Below are 20549 nucleotides of genomic sequence, written 5' to 3'. Positions count from 1 at the left end.
AAAATAGGCTCCAAAGGCTGCCAAAATTCACGCTACTCATTTTACGCTGCCTTTTATCTCTCTATATAGGTAAAACGGCGCCATTACAGATTGAGAGCGACAATGCATGAGTGGGTCGTGCAACGCATGCATTAATTGCGTTATTTTAACTTGATACATTTTTTAAAAAAATAATTACCGCCGTTATCGAGATAAATTTGGTAACCCTACCTTAAGCCTAAACTAAAGACTCTGGATGAGTGTAACATATTATGTCTGTAACGTTAAATACAATTAGAAAACCATTTAATTAAAATATATATATGTATTAAAAAAAGACATGGCCGATATTTTTTTTCCGATTCCGATACTTTGAAAATGATGTGATCGGACTCGATCGGGGACATCTCTAGTTTAAATTAAAGTTGATATCTATATTTCGTTGTGACTCTGGATGACAAGGTCAAAAAGACCCTTGAGTGAATTTTTTTAAAGCTGGGTTTTTGTGTGTATAGTGATCCCTCGCTACTTTGCGCTTCAAATATCTTGCATCCAGTCCATCGCAGATTTTTTTAAAATAAAAAAATAATAAATGCAGGATTTTAGAGATGTCCCATCCGATCACATACAGCCTCTCACTCCTGAAGCTTTTCTTTCTCTCAGAAGGGAGCTGCCGCTTGTTAAATGAAGTTAACAATGAGTGACAAGGGGACTGCTTTGAACTTGCTAGAGAAGATTCAGAGTACTACCTTTCAAAGGCGCCGACTCGTTTAACTTGTTCAACATTGGCTGTAGTGTACTATGGCAACTCATTGTGTTTCGTTGTGTGCTGTTCTAAGCACCATGAGTTGATTTCAGAGGACTCACTCAATGAAGCCCTTAATAGACTTACTTTGGGGAGGGGTGAAGGGGAAAATCATGTCTTATATATGTATCTCTTTCCAATGCTAAATCTGAATAAATACATTGAACACACACAAAAAAAAATATTGCTGAAGCTGTCCCCATTAACTTAGAAAAACGAGGGATCACTGTATTATCTTCCTTGTCCGAGTCACCTGAATTTGCCTATACCGAGTCCCGACCCGATACCCAAATATTTTCTGTTATTAGTATTATTTTATTAATTTATTTACAAAAGATCCAACCGTGTTACCGTACTGTACTGTACTGTTTACAGTACTTCCTCTTCCGCTTTTTCAGGGAGTGTTGCGGAGTATAAAATATAGAGCTGAAATGAATACTCGAGTTTAAAAACTGATCAGAGTAATTTTATTCACTTCAAGGAATCGTTTAATTTTGCCAGCTCTAAGCATCATGTTTTGCCCGGACTACTTTTAATGCGGACAACGCGCTGACGTCACGTGCGTAGAGGAAGAAGCAATTTAAAAAACAAACAAAAAAAACTTACCGCAGCCGACAGCCGCTACAAACTACGCCGACGTTGCTAAAAACTACGCCTGCATGATGCTAGTAGCAGGTAGTGTCCGATGCGTCTCATAGATATCGCATGCATTTAGGACTAGATGCGAAATGACAGACTTAGCCGCGTCTGGGCAGCGTTAGTAAACAGCCGCCATCTTTAAGCAGTAGACTTCTCATCGCTAATAAATATAACATTACTGTCACTCGCTCACGTACCGTTAGCCCTTCGGAGGGCTAGGTTTCTATTGATTATGACCACTGTCGATGCGTGGCTAACGTGTCTTACAAACAGGCTTTATTTAATCTGTAAAAACACAGCGCTGTAGAGTGATGAGTGTGTAAAATTAAAACATAATAAAGCTAACTGTCAGTTTTAGCTCAGTAGTCATTGCTGAATAAAACACCAAGTAGCACTGGTCCCTAATGTGCTCCAATACAGCAGGTATCATACATTTATTTTGAACACTGCAAAAACTTAAAATTCTATCAGGACTTACAGTTTAGACTAATTTATAACTTAACTAGAACTTAAAAATAGCTTGACACAAATGGAAATTAAATTGAAACACGTGGGAAAAACACGTAGCTTTCAAGTGATGTGTGTTATCAAGCGTAATTACATTTTTAGGTAAGAAATTTTTTTTTTTTTTTTTTATAAGATCTAGAAGTTTTTTTGAGTGAAAGCAGTGATTTTTTTTCTAATCACATCTTAGATGCAATTGTTGGCTGTTTTCAACAATGTACATCGGAAATAAAGACATTGATTGACTGAAAATGGTTGAATATTGGATTAAATGTCTTTTTTTCTCATGTATATTTATAATTGCTCTTTACCCCCCCACCCCCAAAAAATGTTTTATCCGATTACTCGATAGAATTTTCAGTCGATTACTCGATTACTAAAATATTCGATAGCTGCAGCCCTAATAAAATATATACGTTTTTGTTTCTTTTGGCAATGCCATTGTATTATTTTGTTACTTTTTAGCCCTTTTTTTTTTTTTTTTTTTTAAATAAAATCCTGATCCTTTTCTCCCAGTTCCGATCCGCTGGAAAAATCTTTGTATTTTTGGTCAATGCAGTTGTCAGCAGATGGATACCTCTGGTAAAATTGTTTAGTAGCGCATGGTTATCTTGGGTAACCTTTTTAAGTAGGTAGGGTTGCAGTGATATTACAGTTATAATTCAACTTTAATTACTAGTCTTTAATCAGTGTAATTAATCCAATTGTCCAGTAAAGGTAACCAATTTTCCCATGACCAACATGGTTTCATTGAACTACATTTAAACTGTCATACACGTTTAACTTGTTTTGGCACTCACGTTGCCAAATCAGCACTGTTGCTGTTTAACTCACAGGTGCTGTGAAAACGACCACGAAGCTAATTTAAAGAAACAAAAGGCTTTTTAAAGTACTGGTCATGTGTATTTTCCTCTTGAGTCAGGATACTTGGATGCGTGGTTAAGCAGAAATCCTTGGAATGATGTGTCACCGAGGAAAAAAAGGAAAAAAAAAAAAAAGTGACCCGTTGACTTTAGGCTGCCTTCCAGCACGTTCTATGAGTAGAATGTTGTAATCAATATTTTTTTTTTCAGCACAGCATAACATTTCTTGCGCCACAAACTGGTTTCACGTAAAGGAATATTTAAAGGGATCAGCATAGAAATAAAAGTTGAACATAGAACTAGTGTCTTGAACGGTGGAACATAATTCACACACTCCCCAAAAAATTCTCAGTTGGACTGTTTTAAATTTGTGGTTGTATTTGAAGATAGATTTGCATATTGTTCAATGGTTGACTTTTTTGGTCAAATATTCACATCTGCATGTAACGTAGTATACTCATTTCTCTACTGCGACAAGCGTTAAGACAGTGTTGTAAAGTGATGCATATCATTATCACCCACGTTAAGTATATTCGTGTGTTTGGACGCAATTGCATGTTATTGTTCTGTATTAGTCTATTTTGATGCGCTTCATAACTTTAGGTGTGGCAACTACAGCAGATGGATGAGTCCACAGGCCTTTGTACATTTAGTGATTGGAAGGCAGGATGATGAAAACACTTGATCAACACTATTGGGTTCAACCTATTATGTCGCATCAAACCTGATTAAAACAATAACTCACAAATAAGGTTAAGCGGAATCCATATACATATATGCAAAGTTTAAACTGTATTTAAAGTGCATATGACACCAGAAATCATGTTTATTTCATATTACACACGGTATTTTATGCTCCTGAATGAAATGGACCGCTTAGATATGTGTGGAAGCCATTGATAGAATTATTCAACTTTTTGAATCACACGACTTATTAGTGACTTCCGGCTAGAGTCTTGGGTGGAGGAAGAAGGCTGATGTAACATCAGGGAATGAGCTCATCTCAACTATACGGCCATACTATTGTATGCAGAAGGACTGCGGATTTAGCTAATTTTGCGGATTAATTTTATTTTTCGCGTAACAATGTGCTGCAGGCTTTTGTTGGTACACATTGGTACACATAGTCATCAGCCTTTGTTGTCCCTCTCTCCTTTTTGTCATTTTGAACCTACTCCTCCTCCAAATACGACTCGTATATGACTTTATGCCACGTACTTCCTCTTGATCGACAATATCGTTCGAAAAAACCACACTTGAACCAGAATCGCTGAAAAACGCTTCCTCCTCCATTGAGCTCAATGCTAAATCCGCTGAAATCGCTCATTGTCTGACGTCATCACAAAGATGGAGGCGCCAGACAGGAGGAGCTAAATGACAGATTTAAAGACTCAAAGATTTTTTTGGGGGGGTCATGTCATATACTTTTTAAGGTCCTGTGGTTAATCAAACGCGATTGACAATTTCCTGGTGAGGATCCATTGTAAAATCCAAATGCTAATCATACAGTTATAAACATCACTTGCTGTTATTAATATCATCTGAAGTCTCAAGGGTTTCAAAAGATCTAAACTCTTGTAGTAACACAAGATGAAACATGTCCTGGCTGGTTCACCTACCTTTAACTGGGGTTGCCAAGGCAGAGATTATTATGCAAGTGCTTTAAATTTATAAATATGCTTGAAAGATTTACAGTAAATAATTTTTTTTTAAAAAGTCCCTATCCTCCTTTGTATGAACTCAGTCAAAAAAGCAAAGTACTTTCAACCTAGGCAAGCAAAATTTACTTTTTTCATTTTGAAAATTAATATATTCATAAAATTCTACTAACAAATGGATGGATTTCACTGTAGCTGATTTCACAAAGCATTTTCACCACCCCCTTAATTTTTCCTTATTGAGTTTCTTTGCATTTTTTTTTTTTTTTTTAAAGTTCATTACTGATAACAAGTAAACTGCACACTGTTGTTTGACTGTCCAAGCCATTGTCACACAAATAAAAATAAAAAATAGCTTTTAATTGCTGATAATTATTCTTCACCCTGTTTTTAGACTAAAAAATTATGCCAATTTTTTGGCTCAACCAGTGCAATTTTAACCACCTTTCATTAACTGACAATCCAGCATTGTAAAGTTCTTTAAAGTACTCGATCAATGTCATTTTAAATGATGAATAAATTCAAATTGGACTCTTCATACCCAAGATATACAGTGGGGCAAATAAGTATTTAGTCAACCACTAATTGTGCACGTTCTCCCACTTGAAAATATTAGAGAGGCCTGTAATTGTCAACATGGTTAAACCTCAACCATGACAGACAGAATGTGGGGGAAAAAAAAACAAAACAGAAAATCACATTGTTTAATTTTTAAATAATTTATTTGAAATCATGGTGGAATATAAGTATTTGGTCAATACCAAACGTTCATCTCTATGTTATGTACCCTTTGTTGGCAATAACGGAGGCCAAACGTTTTCTGGAACTCTTCACAAGCTTTTTACACACTGTTGCTGGTATTTTGGCCCATTCCTCCATGCAAATCTCCTCTAGAGCAGTGATGTTTTGGGGCTGTCGTTGGGCAGCATGGACTTTCAACTCCCTCCGCAGAATTTCTATGGGGTTGAGACCTGGAGACTGGCTACGCCACTCCAGGACCTTAAAATGCTTCTTAAAAAGCCACTCCTTTTTTGCCCTTGCTGTGTGTTTGGGATCATTGTCATGCTGAAAGACCCAGCCACGTCTCATCTTCAATGCCCTTGCTGATGGAAGGAGATTTTCACTCAAAATCTCTCGATACATGGCCTCATTCATTCTTTCCTTTACACAGATCAGTCGTCCTGGTCCCTTTGCAGAAAAACAGCCCCAAAGCATGATGTTTCCACCCCCATGCTTCACAGTGGGTATGGTGCAATTCAGTATTCTTTTTCCTCCAAACAAGAGAACCTGTGTTTCTACCAAAAAGTTCTATTTTAGTTTCATCTGACCATAAAACATTCTCCCAGTCCTCTTCTGGATCATCCAAATTCTCTCTAGTGAACCGCAGACGGGCCTGGACGTGTACTTTCTTTAGCAGGGGGACACGTCAGGCAGTGCAGGATTTGAGTCCCTGGCAGCGCATTGTGTTACTGATGGTAGCCTTTGTTACTGTGGTCCCAGCTCTCTGTAGGTCATTCACTAGGTCCCCCCGTATGGTTCTGGGATTTTTGCTCCCCGTTCTTGTTATCATTTTGACGCCACGGGGTGAGGAGAGAGTGAAAGTCCGTGTTACCCAACGACAGCCCCAAAAAATCACTGCTCTAGAGATCTGCATCGGGAAATGGGCCAAAATGCCAGCAACAGTGTTTGAAGAGCTTGTGAAGAGTTACGGAAAACGTTTGGCCTCCGTTACTGCCAACAAAGGGTAGATAACAAAGTATTGAGATGAACTTTCCACCATGATTTGCAAATAAATTCTTTATAAATCAAACAATGTAATTTTCTGTTTTTTTTTTTATTCCACATTCTGTCTCTCATAGTTGAGGTTTACCCATGTTGACAATTACAGGCCTCTCTAATATTTTCAAGTGGGAGAACTTGCACAATTAGTGGTTGACTAAATACTTATTTGCCCCACTGTATAGAAAGATTTTGTAAAGCCTATATATTTCTCCACATCCCAACTCATTTAATTAAAGCAGCACTTGAGCGGCTTTTTAGTCAATGAGTGGACCCGTGTCATTTACTGGCTATTACATCCAGGAAATGAGCAACCTGAGTACACTTGAGCTGTTGTAACACACAGGATGACGTGGTCTCGTTAGTTTCTGATAAGAACTTGGGCTTTAATGGGCACATTGTGTACTCCTTCCAATTTTAGTTTAAAAAAAAAAGGGGACATTGTGTCCCAAAGGGTGTGTGTCATATCTACCACCCGATTCTAGAGCGCATTCGTCTCTGCCATCAAACCAATTACAGTCAGTACACTGCGCAAACTTGCTCACACACGCAGAAACGCACGCGCAGGCTGTTGACATGATGGCGTCTCATACTGCGATTTGAGCGTGTGTGTCATGGAAAATTGAGCTGAAGGTAAAGTCGGTTGCAGGTTGCTAAGCAGCGTCTTTGCCATATATGGTACTTTTTTGTTCCCCTGTCCTGAGATCAGAATAGTACCAAACTTTGTTATTCCTAACAAAAAGAATGTTGCTTGCTTTTAGGTGTTTATTATAAAAGTATAACGCCTCCTTACATGTGCATATTTTAGTAAGAGATAAATATTTTCCTCCTAAAGTTGAACAGAACACAAGGGAAAAATAAGATTACACATACTCAAACTTAAAATGTGACACAAGTGAAGGTTCCCTTTTTTTTTTTTTTTTTTTTTTTTTAAATGTATGCACAGCCACATTTGGGTTTTGTGGTTATGCAAACTAAGCATTCCCAGTAGCTGCATTGAAATCCATGAAAAGAGTTAGAAAAGCAAATAAATAAAGACCACGAGGTGACATAAGCGACATCTACTTATTGTGTCAGAAACAGGAAGCATCCCTCCAGTCTGTAGTTGGACGTGTTTCGTTAAGATTTTCCAGTCATGGCTGTTGTTCTAAATGAGGTGATTTTGAAAGTGATGAAATGTTCCTATTGTGGTCTTATTATTAGTCCTTCTACTAGCCCGAATCGCGTAAGCTGCTGAGTACACTGGCAAAAGGAACAAATGGGACTAGCTTCATTTTATTTCAAATTCAGTGAATTTATGAGAAGGTGAACATGATACAGTCACTATTTTGATAACATTCTCAATTGTTTAAAGAAAGATGTAAACACCTAGTGATATGTTTATTTTGATTACACATGTGCCGTTTACCGGTTTCAAGGTATACCTTGATATGAAAACATCAAGGTTTTAAAACTCCAAAAATGTTTTGTCATACCGTCCATACGGTATTATCGAAGAAAACGTATGGTATGGGAATACTTTAGCTACAGAAAAAACAGACAGGCGTGGCTGAGAGGAGAAGGGCTAACTCACATGTAAAACATGTAAGGGGAAGGTTGGTGCCGAGGAGGCAATACCTCCAATATGATTTCGCATTTATACAAAATTAAAGGTTAGTAAACACTGTCATAAACATTTCCCACCAGCTACGAGAGTTTAGCAGTGGTAAAACGTGGTGTCTTTTTTTCTCTCGGGCAACTGTCTGTGTTGAGAAAGTGAGTGTGTGTAATATTAAAGATTGTTTTTTTTTTGGGAGGTGAATAATTAAATTTGAATTAAATGTAATTTCATAATCATTATTATTAATTGCCTAATATTACTGAGCAGCTAGATATGCTGTTTTGTTGAAAGGAATGCTTTTTTTTTCATTTAGATATCTGAAATGTTTCTGCAACAAAATGTGAAAAACATCAAAATTGCGTTTTTTTATTTGGACTTTTGTTTCTTGGAATTATTTGTAAAATGAATTGTAACAATTAGTGTGGATTATTATTAAAATCAACAAATGATAGACATTAATTTTTATTTTTTTACCTCATCTTAGAATGACACAGCCTGTCCATCAAATGTGGCCCTTAACTCATTCACTCCCAGCCATATTCACTGGTGCAACCCCCTTCTTTCCTGCCGTTTTACTGGATTTTGCCCGATTATGCAAGGCCCACAGAAAATTCAGTTCTATTGCTATATAAACATGGAACCCACCAAAAGAAAGAATAGACTCTCTTCTTTCAGCAGGAAAAAAAATAATTCATATCTTTTTCTGTTCTTTTGAAATCAACATTACAAAATAGCTTAGTTTGAGCAATTTTTTAATTTTCTGATGAAAAAACAGAAAATTTCAAACATAACTTTGACTTTAACATAGCTATTTTTTGCTTTAGTGACATCCCAAACACCTGAATAATGTTTTCGTATTACAAAATAACACAAACAACAAGACAAATAGAGCTTTTCATAGCAAAGTAACATTTCATTTGCACATGGCTGGACTGTTGGGCTGGGAGATGGCGCTGTTGTGGCCGCTGCGGCTGTCTCGGCGGACAGGGTGGGCTTTTCTCTCGTCTGTAGTGTCTCATCAAGATGGATTTTTTTTTTTTTTTTTTGTAGTGACCACTGCCTCGTGGCGGAGTTCGCCTGGGGAACTAGTGCGGGGTTAGGGTTCCTGGGGGGGAACTGGTTTGGCCGTGCGCATTTCCGGCTGAGTTGAGGGACACTGGCGGGTGCGGGGGACGCGAGCAGCCGAGCACGGCAGCGCGGGCTCTACTCTGCGAGCAGCACATACTCAACGGCACCGTCCACTGCACTGGTGGTCCCGATCGTTCTGCTCCATCGTCCAGCGGCTGGCATCCCGGGCGTCCTCCCGGTTGTTCTGCTTGGTTGTCCGCCGCCTGGCATCCTGGACGTCCTCCTGGTCGTCGCACTTGGTCGATTGTCGCCTGGCGTCCTGGACGTCCTCCCGGTCGTCTTGCTTGGACTTTCTCGCGCCTGGTGTCCTGGTCGTCCATTTGGTCGTCTTCCGCCAGCGGCCCGACCGTTCGTTCCTTTGAATCTGGTTGCAGGTCTTACCAAATGCGCCACTGCCCTCCAGTGGCCAGTTTTATTGCTTTAAAATGGGTTTTCCGCATTGTGCTTTGGAGCAAAGTTGCATCAGAACCTAGAGATGTGTCGTGTGGAAAAAAAACGTAAAAGACGTAGAAATACGTTTCTGGGACACAGAGACAATTAAAAATAGAATGTATTTATACGTTTTTTGGGAGCAAATGAGTTAAATGTCCTTATGTCATTGGTGCAAAGTGCCAGAAAAATATTTTGGATAATATGGGGCAAAGGGATGTGGGTTAGATACAAAACACTTGAGTGTTGTCATACAAAAATCTGCAGCAGTGCACAACGTGCAGTCGCTCCTTTCACTGACGTGTTGTCTGACAGGTTCTGTAACCACGCGCGCGTGCATGCACACGCACATATTTCCATCACTTGAGGGCACATTTCATTGACTTCCATTCATTTCTTGCAACCATCTAAAACTCTATTTCCGCTACGCAGTTAGCATCGAATCACATGCACCTTGTAAATTAACACACTGTTGTGGAATTTGCCATAGTGGGAGGGAATGGAGGTCCTCTCTTCCTACCCCCATTTTATCGTGTTTCTGCTAAGAGATTGGCTGTGTGTGGGGGCTGAGGATGGGGGATTATGGGATGAGGGAGAACAAAGAGAAAGACGGTAAAGAAAAGCTAAGAGAAGGCAAGGCTTGGTCGATATCAAAGTACAAACCCTGACGAAGTATGAAGAAGTGGTACGTTTTTAAAATGTGACAACTATTCAGAACTTCTTGAGGAGAACCTAGAAGGGCGCTGTGTGAAGATTTAGCAACAGTATTTATGAGGGCAGACAACAAGCTTGCACATGTTCCACTGGAGTAAAACAGAAGGCATGTTAGCCAGGGAGGAGACAAAAAGATGTCTGGGGAGGATTCCTGGACCAGAGGGAGCCACACTGCCCTGCTGAAGCCCACCAGTGGAGACCCTCCTTTCCTAACGGTGAAGAAAATAGTTTGTGGTTGAGTTCTTGTTTTGTTTCTCAGGGTATGTGTGGGTGTGAGCTGTCTATGAACTACATCATATTTGAAATTCTTAAGGAAATTGTATTTTTCTGACAAAATACCAGTAGTTTGGTCCATAGAAATGCAAGTAAAGTATGTGGTTGGCACGTCTGTCTCGCAGTCAAAGGGTACTCTGTTTTAATCTCGCCTCAGGTTCGACTGTTCTACGTGTGCTTGTGTGGATTTTCTGCACATTTCTCACACTCTCACAAAACATGGATGCAAGGTCAATTCTAGGCTCTTGAAAAATCTGAAGGGTTCTTTGTTTGTGTCTGTCATTGACTGGTGTGAAGTCAATGGCACCCTTAAACACAATATTAGAAATTCTCCATCCATACTAAAATGTAACTGTGGACTGTTTAAAATAAAAATCCTTATCATAAGACAAAAGGGTGGCTGGAGAGTTCTCACATGGTGCGTTATTGCCATGGTCACAGGTCTGTGTCAAAAGTTCAAGAGGAAATCAGCTTTTGCAGCATAATATGTGCAAGACGTCTGACGCACATTTTTGGCCATGACGTTCCTTGTCGAGGTCAATTCGAGGATGCGATTTGAAGTCCAGGTGACGACGAATCACTCATTCGTCACAGCATAATCTTTACCGACACTGAGCTGCTGTCTGACACGTTGCAAACAATAACAACGATTGTTTTGGGAACATGGTACTGACTGGTGTTGAATCCTCTAACAACTTGGCTTTCCTTGGTGTGAACCTGTTTAAGGTGGATATAAAAAGTTTATATAGTCCTGGTCGATTGCCCAGACTTCTGGTAACTTGAACTTTGTCTGTGAATTGTAGTTCTTAATGACTGATCCAACAATTTTTTAAAATTCATATCGGATCTTTTTAGTGTAGAGGCCAAGAACTGTGGTTTTATTTTCTGTACATAACGGCCCTAAAATGACATGCTGCAATGGCATGCTTAGAACAAAAACAAAACATAGCACAGTCATGACCGGCATGCACAGAAGTATAAGAACAAAAATCGTCAAAAACAATCCGGCTTTGACTGTTTCGTCGTTTAGAGTCTTTTGCCTCCTTAAAGGGATCCACGGATAGAGAGACCTGTAGTTCTTAAAGGATCAACGTTATTGTGAGTTAAAATAATTTGATAATGAAACTAGGCCTGAACAATATTGGAAAAAACTATTGCTGCGATTTTTTGGGGGTTTGCGATATATTGCAATATTAAAAAAATAATATATTTTTTTAAAAAGACATTTTTACTAGATGACTCGAATAGCTGTTTGGAACGACTTTGGATGACTCATCATGACCAAAGTGTACAGTATTCCATCGTTTTTCACGGTTAATAGGGACCAGAACCCGCCGCGATAAGTGAAAAACCGCGAAGTAGTGCATAATAACCCCCCCCCCTTCCCATTTTTTTGGTGTGTGCTTAATGTATTTATTCAGATCTAGCACTGGAAAGAGATACATATAAGACATGTTTTTTCTCACTTTTTCCCCCAAAGTATGATTTAAAAAAAAATATATATATATATATATGTATATAAATGCTTTTTAAGCACTTCAAATGTAATAATTATGATCAGGATCAGTTTTAAACATAACTGTCCCACTGAATCATTTTTAAACAAGATTAAAGTACTGTAGTAGAAAAATGCTTGGCTTTATTAAATGCTTCTGTTTACCTAACATGGCGATGACTCTTGGAGTGACATGTAGAAATGACAAACTCCTCATAATCACTTCTGGCGTTTATTTTGCATGTCTCGAACGTCTCCACATTCTCCCCCCACAGACACACACATTCATTCCAGCCCGCGCTTCTTTGCAGAAACTGTTTAACAAGTTAAACGATGATTGACAGATTGCTGCCCAGCTTCTTTGACCAGATCAAATCCATCGTTAACTTTAATAAGCAAGTGCCGCATTGACTGAGAGCTGGGTAAGGGGGTGAGAGAGGCTGTGCGAGCGAATGAAGCAGATCAAAGGTTTGTAGGTTTGGGGGGGGGGGACAAAAAAAACTATCGCACGTCCTTGCGATCGGACTATCGCGCATGCGCACATCGTGATGGCGATGTTTAAACGATATATCATTCAGGCTTAATTGAAACCCCTCTTAATGTTTTCATCTTTATACAATTTGTAAAATTTAACTAGTAGGTTGCCATTGTTGTTGACGTCGCAAGCGGTGACGTCACATTGTTTTGATGCCGGGCTTCCAGAGTATGACTCTAGTGACATAAACGTGTCATCTGTTCAACCTTTTCAATTTGAACCTGAGAGGAACGCTAATGAGCATGACAGCACTGTCGAAATTTCACAAAAGGAACAGCAAAAGCAAAATAACCAGGAAAGACGAGACGAGAGTAGGAAAAAAAAATGTTCTGCCAAAAAGTGTTACACTGCCGAAACATCCTATAAGAGGCGAATTTGACACCCAAAGTACTACCATACGGTTTCAGCTTGTTTTGTTTAGATGTATACAGGCAAAAGATGCTAAAGAAAAATACTTAAACTTAGTAATATCCAATAATGGTGGTTTAAATATACTATGTGACTAATGTGGTCAACAGATCCACAATCTGCTTTTATGCTACCATAACAAAACACAATGCTTAAAAGTATGAGAGGGAAACACATGCTAAAAAGTATTTTGAGGCAATCAAAAAAATAAAACTCGGTAAAAACACAAAAAGTAAATACTCGCCGCTTTTAACCGATGAGCGTATGTTGGACGTCTCGCCGCGTAGAAGGTATTGCAGTAAGCGGGTAGTATTGGTCCAGTGACAGTGACAATATACGTCATCACCCCGAGCGTCCATTGCAGGTATAAAAACATGGCGCCCTCCGTAGGTCAAAAAATGTATTAAATATTATAGATTTTTAAATCTCTGGCAATATTTTATGTGATTCTAATAACATATTTTAGTAAAAGAGAACAATTGTGGCTTATTAGAGCCTACAAGTCTTTAAGTCCGGGGTTCCCTTTAAATCTAGCGTAATTCGGTCCACCATGTTTGATTCTGATTCTCCCATTTCACATGCTGCTCGGCAAAACAAATTGACGTCATTTCGCGTGAATTCCGATTGAACTTAACTGTTCAGATCGCAATCACATTCTATCAACTCATGTCATATTTAAAACAGCATACCGAAGTGATGTAGATCCGATTGTAAAATATCACTTTCCACATGACTCGGTCTGATCTGACCATCATAAAAAAAAATCTCACTCGAGTCAGTTAAAGGAAAAAATTTGGATAATAAGCTGCAGTCTGAACGTAGACTCGTTATGCAAGACAAAAATGGCAGTTGGAATAATACAAATTTATTTATTATACAAAATAGTGGACTTTTGGAATGTTGTAAAAATGGAAAGTCACGTAATGAAGTTTTTTTTTTAATGTTGACCGTTTTAACCAGTGCAGCGAATGAATTAATTTTTGGAGATATTGTAATTTTGCTCAGTGTAACTTTAGCCAGGTGATTGCTTGAATTATTTGAAGTTCCAATTGATGGGGCAGGTCATAAACAATTCTAACCTGTTTTTCAGGTAAATTAAGTGTCATTTCATTTTGCAGCGGCTATTGCCGCACGACTATTTTATTGTGACAGGAATTTCGACACAGTAGCTGTGGAAAGAATGTAAGCAAGGAGAGTGCTGATAGGCTGGTATGTAATCACGGAGGGGATAGGAGGGGAGGCGTCGACTGGGCTACAATTTAAACAACTGTTTTCTTGATTCATGCCTTTGACTTTCATATTCTATCGCCTGTTTTGGTTAATGATGCAAAATTAGCTCCTAATCTTAGAGGTTGGTTAAAAAAAAAAAAAAAAAAAAATGCAAGGCCTGTTGAAGTCAAAACAAACACGTTGTGGTTTTGATTTGTCACATATACACTTACGCACACTAATTTGTTGCCTGTGTCAAAGCCCATACTGAACACTGTCCTTGCTGCACAGATAAAACAGAGCTTCAGACAGTAAGGCTCTGTTTTACGGCAGTTGAGTAAATGTTTTATGAATGGGCTTTGCCAGTGTGCCTCGCCTGGCCTTAAGGGGAGGTTCCGACCAATGTCTACTAAGGTGTGTGTGTTTAAAATGCTTTTTCCTCCCTCTGCACTCAGCTTGACAGAGCGACCAGCGAATGCGTCATATTGAATATCGACCATGACGTTGTTGTGTTTCTCTTTCAGAATAAGTCGTGGCATAAGTTGAAGACCATGGTGCACTGGTCCCCGTTCGTCGTGTCTTTCAAGAAGCGCTACCCGTGGGTGCAGCTCGCCGGCCACGCAGGTATGTTAATGAACCACGTGTGACCTCTCCAACGGCATGAGCACTCTTAAACGTAGGCTGCCACTGATGGTCGTACACAAACCAGATCTTCTCTAAAAATGAGCAATTTTTACATTGACCACTAGGAGTGGGAACCTCTTGGTACCTCACGATACGATACGATTTCCGATACAAGGCGTAGGATAACAATGATCTCACGATAAGGCGATACTAGGGCTGTCGCGATAACAAATTTTAGTGTGCAATAATTATTCTCATAAATTATTGCGATATGCAATATTATTGCGCCCCCCCTCAATTTTTTTTAAAACCAATTTACAATAACACAGTGAGAATACAGTATATATTAATAGATCAAGTACACCCATTTAAGCGCGATAAACATTTACTCTTAAATTCAAAAATACTTTTTAAGAAATCACAACTTAAAACAATAGACCATGCCTCTTAAGTAAAAGACAACAATATTGATACCGCACAGAAACAGAATAAATAAAATGTGTTTAAAAAAAATTGCACTTAATAACTTAAGCATTTAGGCAAATGAAAACTTTCCCGTCATAGCTTCTGCAATGGTGTTCCATAGGAATGCAACGATACAGTTAAGTCACGGTTCGGTACGATTTTTGATACGGGGGACACGATTTTCGATTCAATACATTTAATCCTCTGTTAAAAAAAAAAAAAGACAATCATATTTTTTGTTTCGTTTTTTTTTTTGCTAACAAGCAAAAATTCAATTGCCATCATATAAACATGCATTTTAGTGCATAATATTTGTTATTTATTTACTTCTTACTGATCTGAAAAAAAAATTGTGTAAAAGTGCTGAGAACAATCTTTACTGTTTGTAAAGTGAGGCAGGGCACACTGTTGATTGCTACAGCTCTCTTAGCAGCTCGGTTTACTACATGAGCAAAAAAAAAAAAAAAATTGTGGTCCGAATCCATCTGTGTCACGTACTGAACTAACAATATTTGCAACATTGTCTATAGTCACTGGTATGGATTGATTTGGCCTTCTTAACTTCCATTCAGTCATGACAGTTTAGAATTTATCGATGTAGCATATGGACTACGTGTCCCATAATCACTGGCATGGGACATACATCTAGTTAGCTATTTCATGATATCTAGTGTGTGCGCAGCCGCGCGCATTAAAAAAGTTAGCAAGCGCCGCTGAAGTCGCGTCTGCTCATTACTACACAACACCAGCATATGACAATCGACTTTCATAAACAGGACAAGTTTAAAGCACAGCGCTCTTAATTTCATTCAGCTCTTCATTGTCAAAGCGAGGTTGTTAATAGCAGCCAAGTCAGTAACAATGTTTTGGCGGACTTCGTTGTAAATATCCGGCGTTGTGCCGAAAAATAGCCGCCCCGCGTGAAATGTCACTCCTGACGGGAGCGCCCACACGTCAACAACACCGGCACGCCGTAGATGGTCCGCAGTCACTCCGGAGCACTGGCGCGGCCGGTATACGTTGAACAATAGGATATAATGGGAACGATTGGCTCCGGCGCTAGTTTTTGCCAGACCTGGAACGAAGATGCATTTTGCGTAGTTGGTCACAAGGAATCCGAACTTTTAACAGCACGTCTGCCGCACGCACGCACGTGTATGCGAGGCGATTAATCGCAGCGGAAAAATTACCGCCTTCTTTTTTATTTATCGTGCGATAAATGGACTTACTGCGTATTGCGACAGGCTTAGGCGATACAACGATTATCTATGCAATGGTCAGGAAATCATCCTAAGATATTCCACAAAACAACTAATAAACAGAAAAAAAGCTTCTGTTGTGAATTGGATTGAGTTTACTCCTAGTAGACATCCAGTCCATTTGAAGTGGGAGGGTGGCAGCGAATGTTCATTTGCTGTTCAATGCGGTCTTAGCATTTTATCAAGCCTCTGCCTAGTCTCCACCTGGCAAAATCAGTTTTCTAACCCACTTAAGACTTGCGGCGAACTGTTTTCACAATTCTGGTACTGATTTGATGGGCCAAATGCTCATTGCTGTATGTTAGTGCTCGTTCAAGCATGCAAGCCATGCACGAGCTGCAGTTACGCTTTAGTCTCCTTATAGTCCCTTGAATATAGGAGATAAAGGTTATTAAAAGGCAGTATTTCAGGAAGTGCCCATCTGTCACGGGGGTAGACATTTTGTCAATGCTGGTAATTTTAGCTAATCAAATGCGAGTTTTTCAGATTTCCTGCTTTTCCCCGTGAGATCCTTAATCCTGAATATCATATGCGCCTGTGCTCGAGTCCATTAGTGTTATTGTGCATGGGTAAAACTAACATCACAAAATTGCTGCGCTCGTAGGGGATGCTATTTTTTGTTTTTAAACTTTTTTTCCATAATCAGACGCCTTAAGAAATTCATGATGTGCAGACTTAAATAACACTTATAAATACTTTTAACTACTTTCACGAAGATCGTACATACACATCATACAATGTGTTCTTTAATGTAATCTCCTTGTTTTGGTCAGGTAACTTCCAGGCCGGTGAGAACGGTCGCCTGTTAAAGCGCTACTGCGAGTGTGAGCAGCAGTGCCTCGAGAAACTGATGAAGGACACCCTTCAGCCATACGTGCCTGGTTATTATGGTGTGGTGCAGAGAGACAAGCAGGATTACAACCTGATGGATGATCTGCTGGCGGATTTTGACTCTCCATCCATTATGGACTGTAAAATGGGCAGCAGGTGAGTAGAGACTAAATTGATATGTTGGCATTTTTTCCTGTTTGAGATAGCAGAAAATTTCATTTTTCCGTCTCAATAAGGACCTACTTGGAGGAGGAGCTGATGAAAGCGAGAGAGCGTCCACGCCTGCGGAAAGACATGTATGACAAGATGGTAGCCGTGGACCCTGGGGCCCCTACTGAGGAGGAGAAGGCCCAACAGGGGGTGCTCAAGCCCCGATACATGCAGTGGAGGGAGACTCTCAGCTCCACTGCAACAATGGGTTTCCGGATCGAGGGTATTAAGGTCTGTTCTGTCACACTGCATCCTGAAAATATTCACATTCCTTTTGTTCACGTGACGACAACCCTCATTGGTGTTTGTTTGCTTCTGCAGAAAGCAGATGGCACGTGCAACACGAATTTTAAGACCACCAAGCTCAAGGAGCAAGTGATGCAGGCTTTGGAGGACTTTGTGGATGGAAACACTCAGACCCTGGTGGGTTTTCAGTCACTTTTAATTTAAAAGAGGCACACTATTAGCACTGTTGGACTTAAAACACTTTTCTGCAGTAACAAAATGCTACAAGGAGAAAGAATTATATTACACTTGCTAAAATTTGTTACTTCTGGCATATTTACGCCTTGGCCAATTGCAAAAGCATTTCCTCTTCATTTCAACACAGTCCTCTGACTCCCAAAAACAAGTTTCCTCATCAAAATAACGTCAAGTGAACTCATCTGTTGTAAGCTTAGCTGTCCGCAACTTGTCTTAACTCATTGACTCCCATTGACGGTGATCAATGTCACCAGTTGATGACGCTACGATATCGATTCTTTTGACATACAGTTGTGGTCAAAAGTTTACATACACTTGTGAAGAACATAGTGTCATGGCTCTCTTGAGTTTCCAGTTATTTCTACAACTCTTGATTTTTCTCTGATAGAGTGATTGGAACAGATACTTCTATGTCACAAAAAACATTCATGAAGTTTGGTTCTTTTATGATTTAGTTATGGGTGAACAGAAAAAGTGATCAAATCTGCTGGGTCAAAAATATACATACATGGATCTGAAAAAGCGAATCATTGACTTGAACAAGTCAGGAAAGTCACTTGGAGCCATTTCAAAGCAGCTGCAGGTCCCAAGAGCAACAGTGCAAACAATTGTTTGTAAGTATAAAGTGAATGGCACTGTTTTGTCACTGCCACGATCAGGAAGAAAACGCAAGCTATCACCTGCTGCTGAGAGAAAATTGGTCAGGAGGGTGAAGATTCAACCGAGAATCACCAAAAAGCAGATCTGCCAAGAATTAGAAGCTGCTGGAACACAGGTGTCAGTGTCCACAGTCAAGCGTGTTTTGCATCTCCATGGACTGAGAGGCTGCCGTGCAAGAAGGAAGCCCTTGCTCCAAAAGCGGCACCTTAAGGCTCGACTGAAGTTTGCTGCTGATCACATGGACAAAGATAAGACCTTCTGGAGGAAAGTTCTGTGGTCAGACGAAACAAAAATCAAGCTGTTTGGCCACAATGCCCAGCAATATGTTTGGAGGAGAAAAGGTGAGGCCTTTAACCCCAAGTACACCATGCCTACCGTCAAGCACGGTGGTGGTAGTATTATGCTGTGGGGCTGTTTTGCTTCCAATGGAACTGGCGCTTTACAGAGAGTAAATGAGATAATGAAGAAGGAGGATTACCTTCAAATTCTTCAAGATAACCTAACGTCATCAGCCCGAAGATTGGGTCTTGGTCGCAGTTGGGTGTTCCAACAGGACAATGACCCCAAACACACATCAAAAGTGGTAATGGAATGGCTAAATCAGGCTAGAATTAAGCTTTTCGAATGGCCTTCCCAAAGTCCTGACTTAAACCCCATTGAGAACTTGTGGACAATGCTGAAGAAACAAGTCCATGTCAGAAAGCCATCAAATTTAACTGAACTGCACCAATTCGGTCAAGAGGAGTGGTCAAAGATTCAACCAGAAGCTTGTGGATGGCTACCAAAAGCGCCTAATTGAAGTGAAAATGGCCAAGGGACATGTTACCAAATATTAGCGCTGCTGTATGTATATTTTTGACCCAGCAGATTTGATCACGTTTTTCTGTTCACCCATAATAGTCATAAAAGAACCAAACTTCATGAATGTTTTTTGTGACAAAGAAGTATCTGTTCCAATCACTCTATCAGAGAAAAATCAGAGTTGTAGAAATAACTGGAAACTCAAGAGAGCCATGACATTATGTTCTTCACAAGTGTATGTAAACTTTTGACCACAACTGTAGATACAATACTTGCTGATATCACAAATTCTGCAATAATTCGATTCACGGTCTTCTAATTGGTTTGTTGCCATGTTATGTACATGTATAACGCAATCACATTTAAAAAGGAATAAAAATATGCAGCAATTTAGAGGTTTTTGACACTTTTTGCTGAAACATTTCAGACATTTGAAGGAAAACCATTCTTTTTCACATGCCGACATAACTAAAAGATGAAATTGTTCATTGATGTTTTGCGTTTCGACCAATTTGATTGGCTCGTTGGACACATATACCGTATAGACAAGTTTCCTGAGCGAAACATGGGCGGCGCCATCTATGACATTTTCTCAGGCATGAAAATCACTCACCTGTCGGCGAAATTCGCCGTTTTGAAGTCAAAAAGGGTGACCTACGTGAATTGTGTAGATCCGAGGAGAAAATTTTTAGTGAAGGGGTGGGGTCGTAAGTCCATCTAACTAACTAACTACATGTTTTATTGAAGTTGCTAAGCCTGTCGCGATATGCAGTGAGTCCATTTATCGCACGGTAAATAAAAATGAGGGCGGTAATTTTCATGGCTGCGTTTTATCACGGCGTGCGTGCATATATTTGTGCGTGCGTGTAGATGACATACGAGACTCCTATTGTTGTGTCCAGATTTTTATTGGTCAACAACACGCCGTAGAATTACAGTTCACACATACAAAATAAGGAAACACATCTATATTAAACACTGTAAACGTTAGCATTGCTACACTGAGACTAATGGGGAAAAAAGACAACTTACTTTAACCTGCTATAAAACATTGGCAGTGTTTTCATAAACGCAAACTTGCGGTTTAAAGGTGACACTTCAAACATGAAAAATCGCTGGTTAACAGCATTTGCAAACGAAAAAATGAAAAAAAAAAAAAAAAATCTATTAGTGACACCACAAGCAATGACGAAAAGTG

General features: G+C 39.5%; 2 protein-coding genes across 3 annotated transcripts in view; both read left to right on the top strand.

Moving 5' to 3' along the window:
• The window catches only part of itpkcb (inositol-trisphosphate 3-kinase Cb), a 40392-nt gene that overhangs the window by 12296 nt on the left and 7547 nt on the right, over nucleotides 1–20549 (top strand). For both annotated transcript variants that reach the window (XM_057837988.1, XM_057837989.1), the window contains exons 4-7: nucleotides 14543–14642; nucleotides 17140–17353; nucleotides 17434–17638; nucleotides 17729–17830. In XM_057837988.1, the coding sequence (XP_057693971.1) occupies nucleotides 14543–14642; nucleotides 17140–17353; nucleotides 17434–17638; nucleotides 17729–17830 (621 nt within the window). The remainder of the gene's footprint in view (nucleotides 1–14542; nucleotides 14643–17139; nucleotides 17354–17433; nucleotides 17639–17728; nucleotides 17831–20549) is intronic.
• si:dkey-77f5.3 (uncharacterized protein LOC326903 homolog) overlaps nucleotides 17837–20549 on the top strand; it is a 95391-nt gene continuing 92678 nt past the window's right edge. The window contains exon 1 of the mRNA XM_057837995.1: nucleotides 17837–20337. Within this exon, the coding sequence (XP_057693978.1) occupies nucleotides 18399–19349 (951 nt within the window). The 5' untranslated portion in view covers nucleotides 17837–18398 and the 3' untranslated portion in view covers nucleotides 19350–20337. The remainder of the gene's footprint in view (nucleotides 20338–20549) is intronic.

This window comes from Corythoichthys intestinalis, chromosome 6 (assembly GCF_030265065.1).
Source record: "Corythoichthys intestinalis isolate RoL2023-P3 chromosome 6, ASM3026506v1, whole genome shotgun sequence".
Classification (NCBI taxonomy): domain Eukaryota; kingdom Metazoa; phylum Chordata; class Actinopteri; order Syngnathiformes; family Syngnathidae; genus Corythoichthys; species Corythoichthys intestinalis.
The sequence above is the reverse complement of the archived record's forward strand: the minus strand, read 5'-3'. Positions and strand labels throughout refer to the sequence as shown.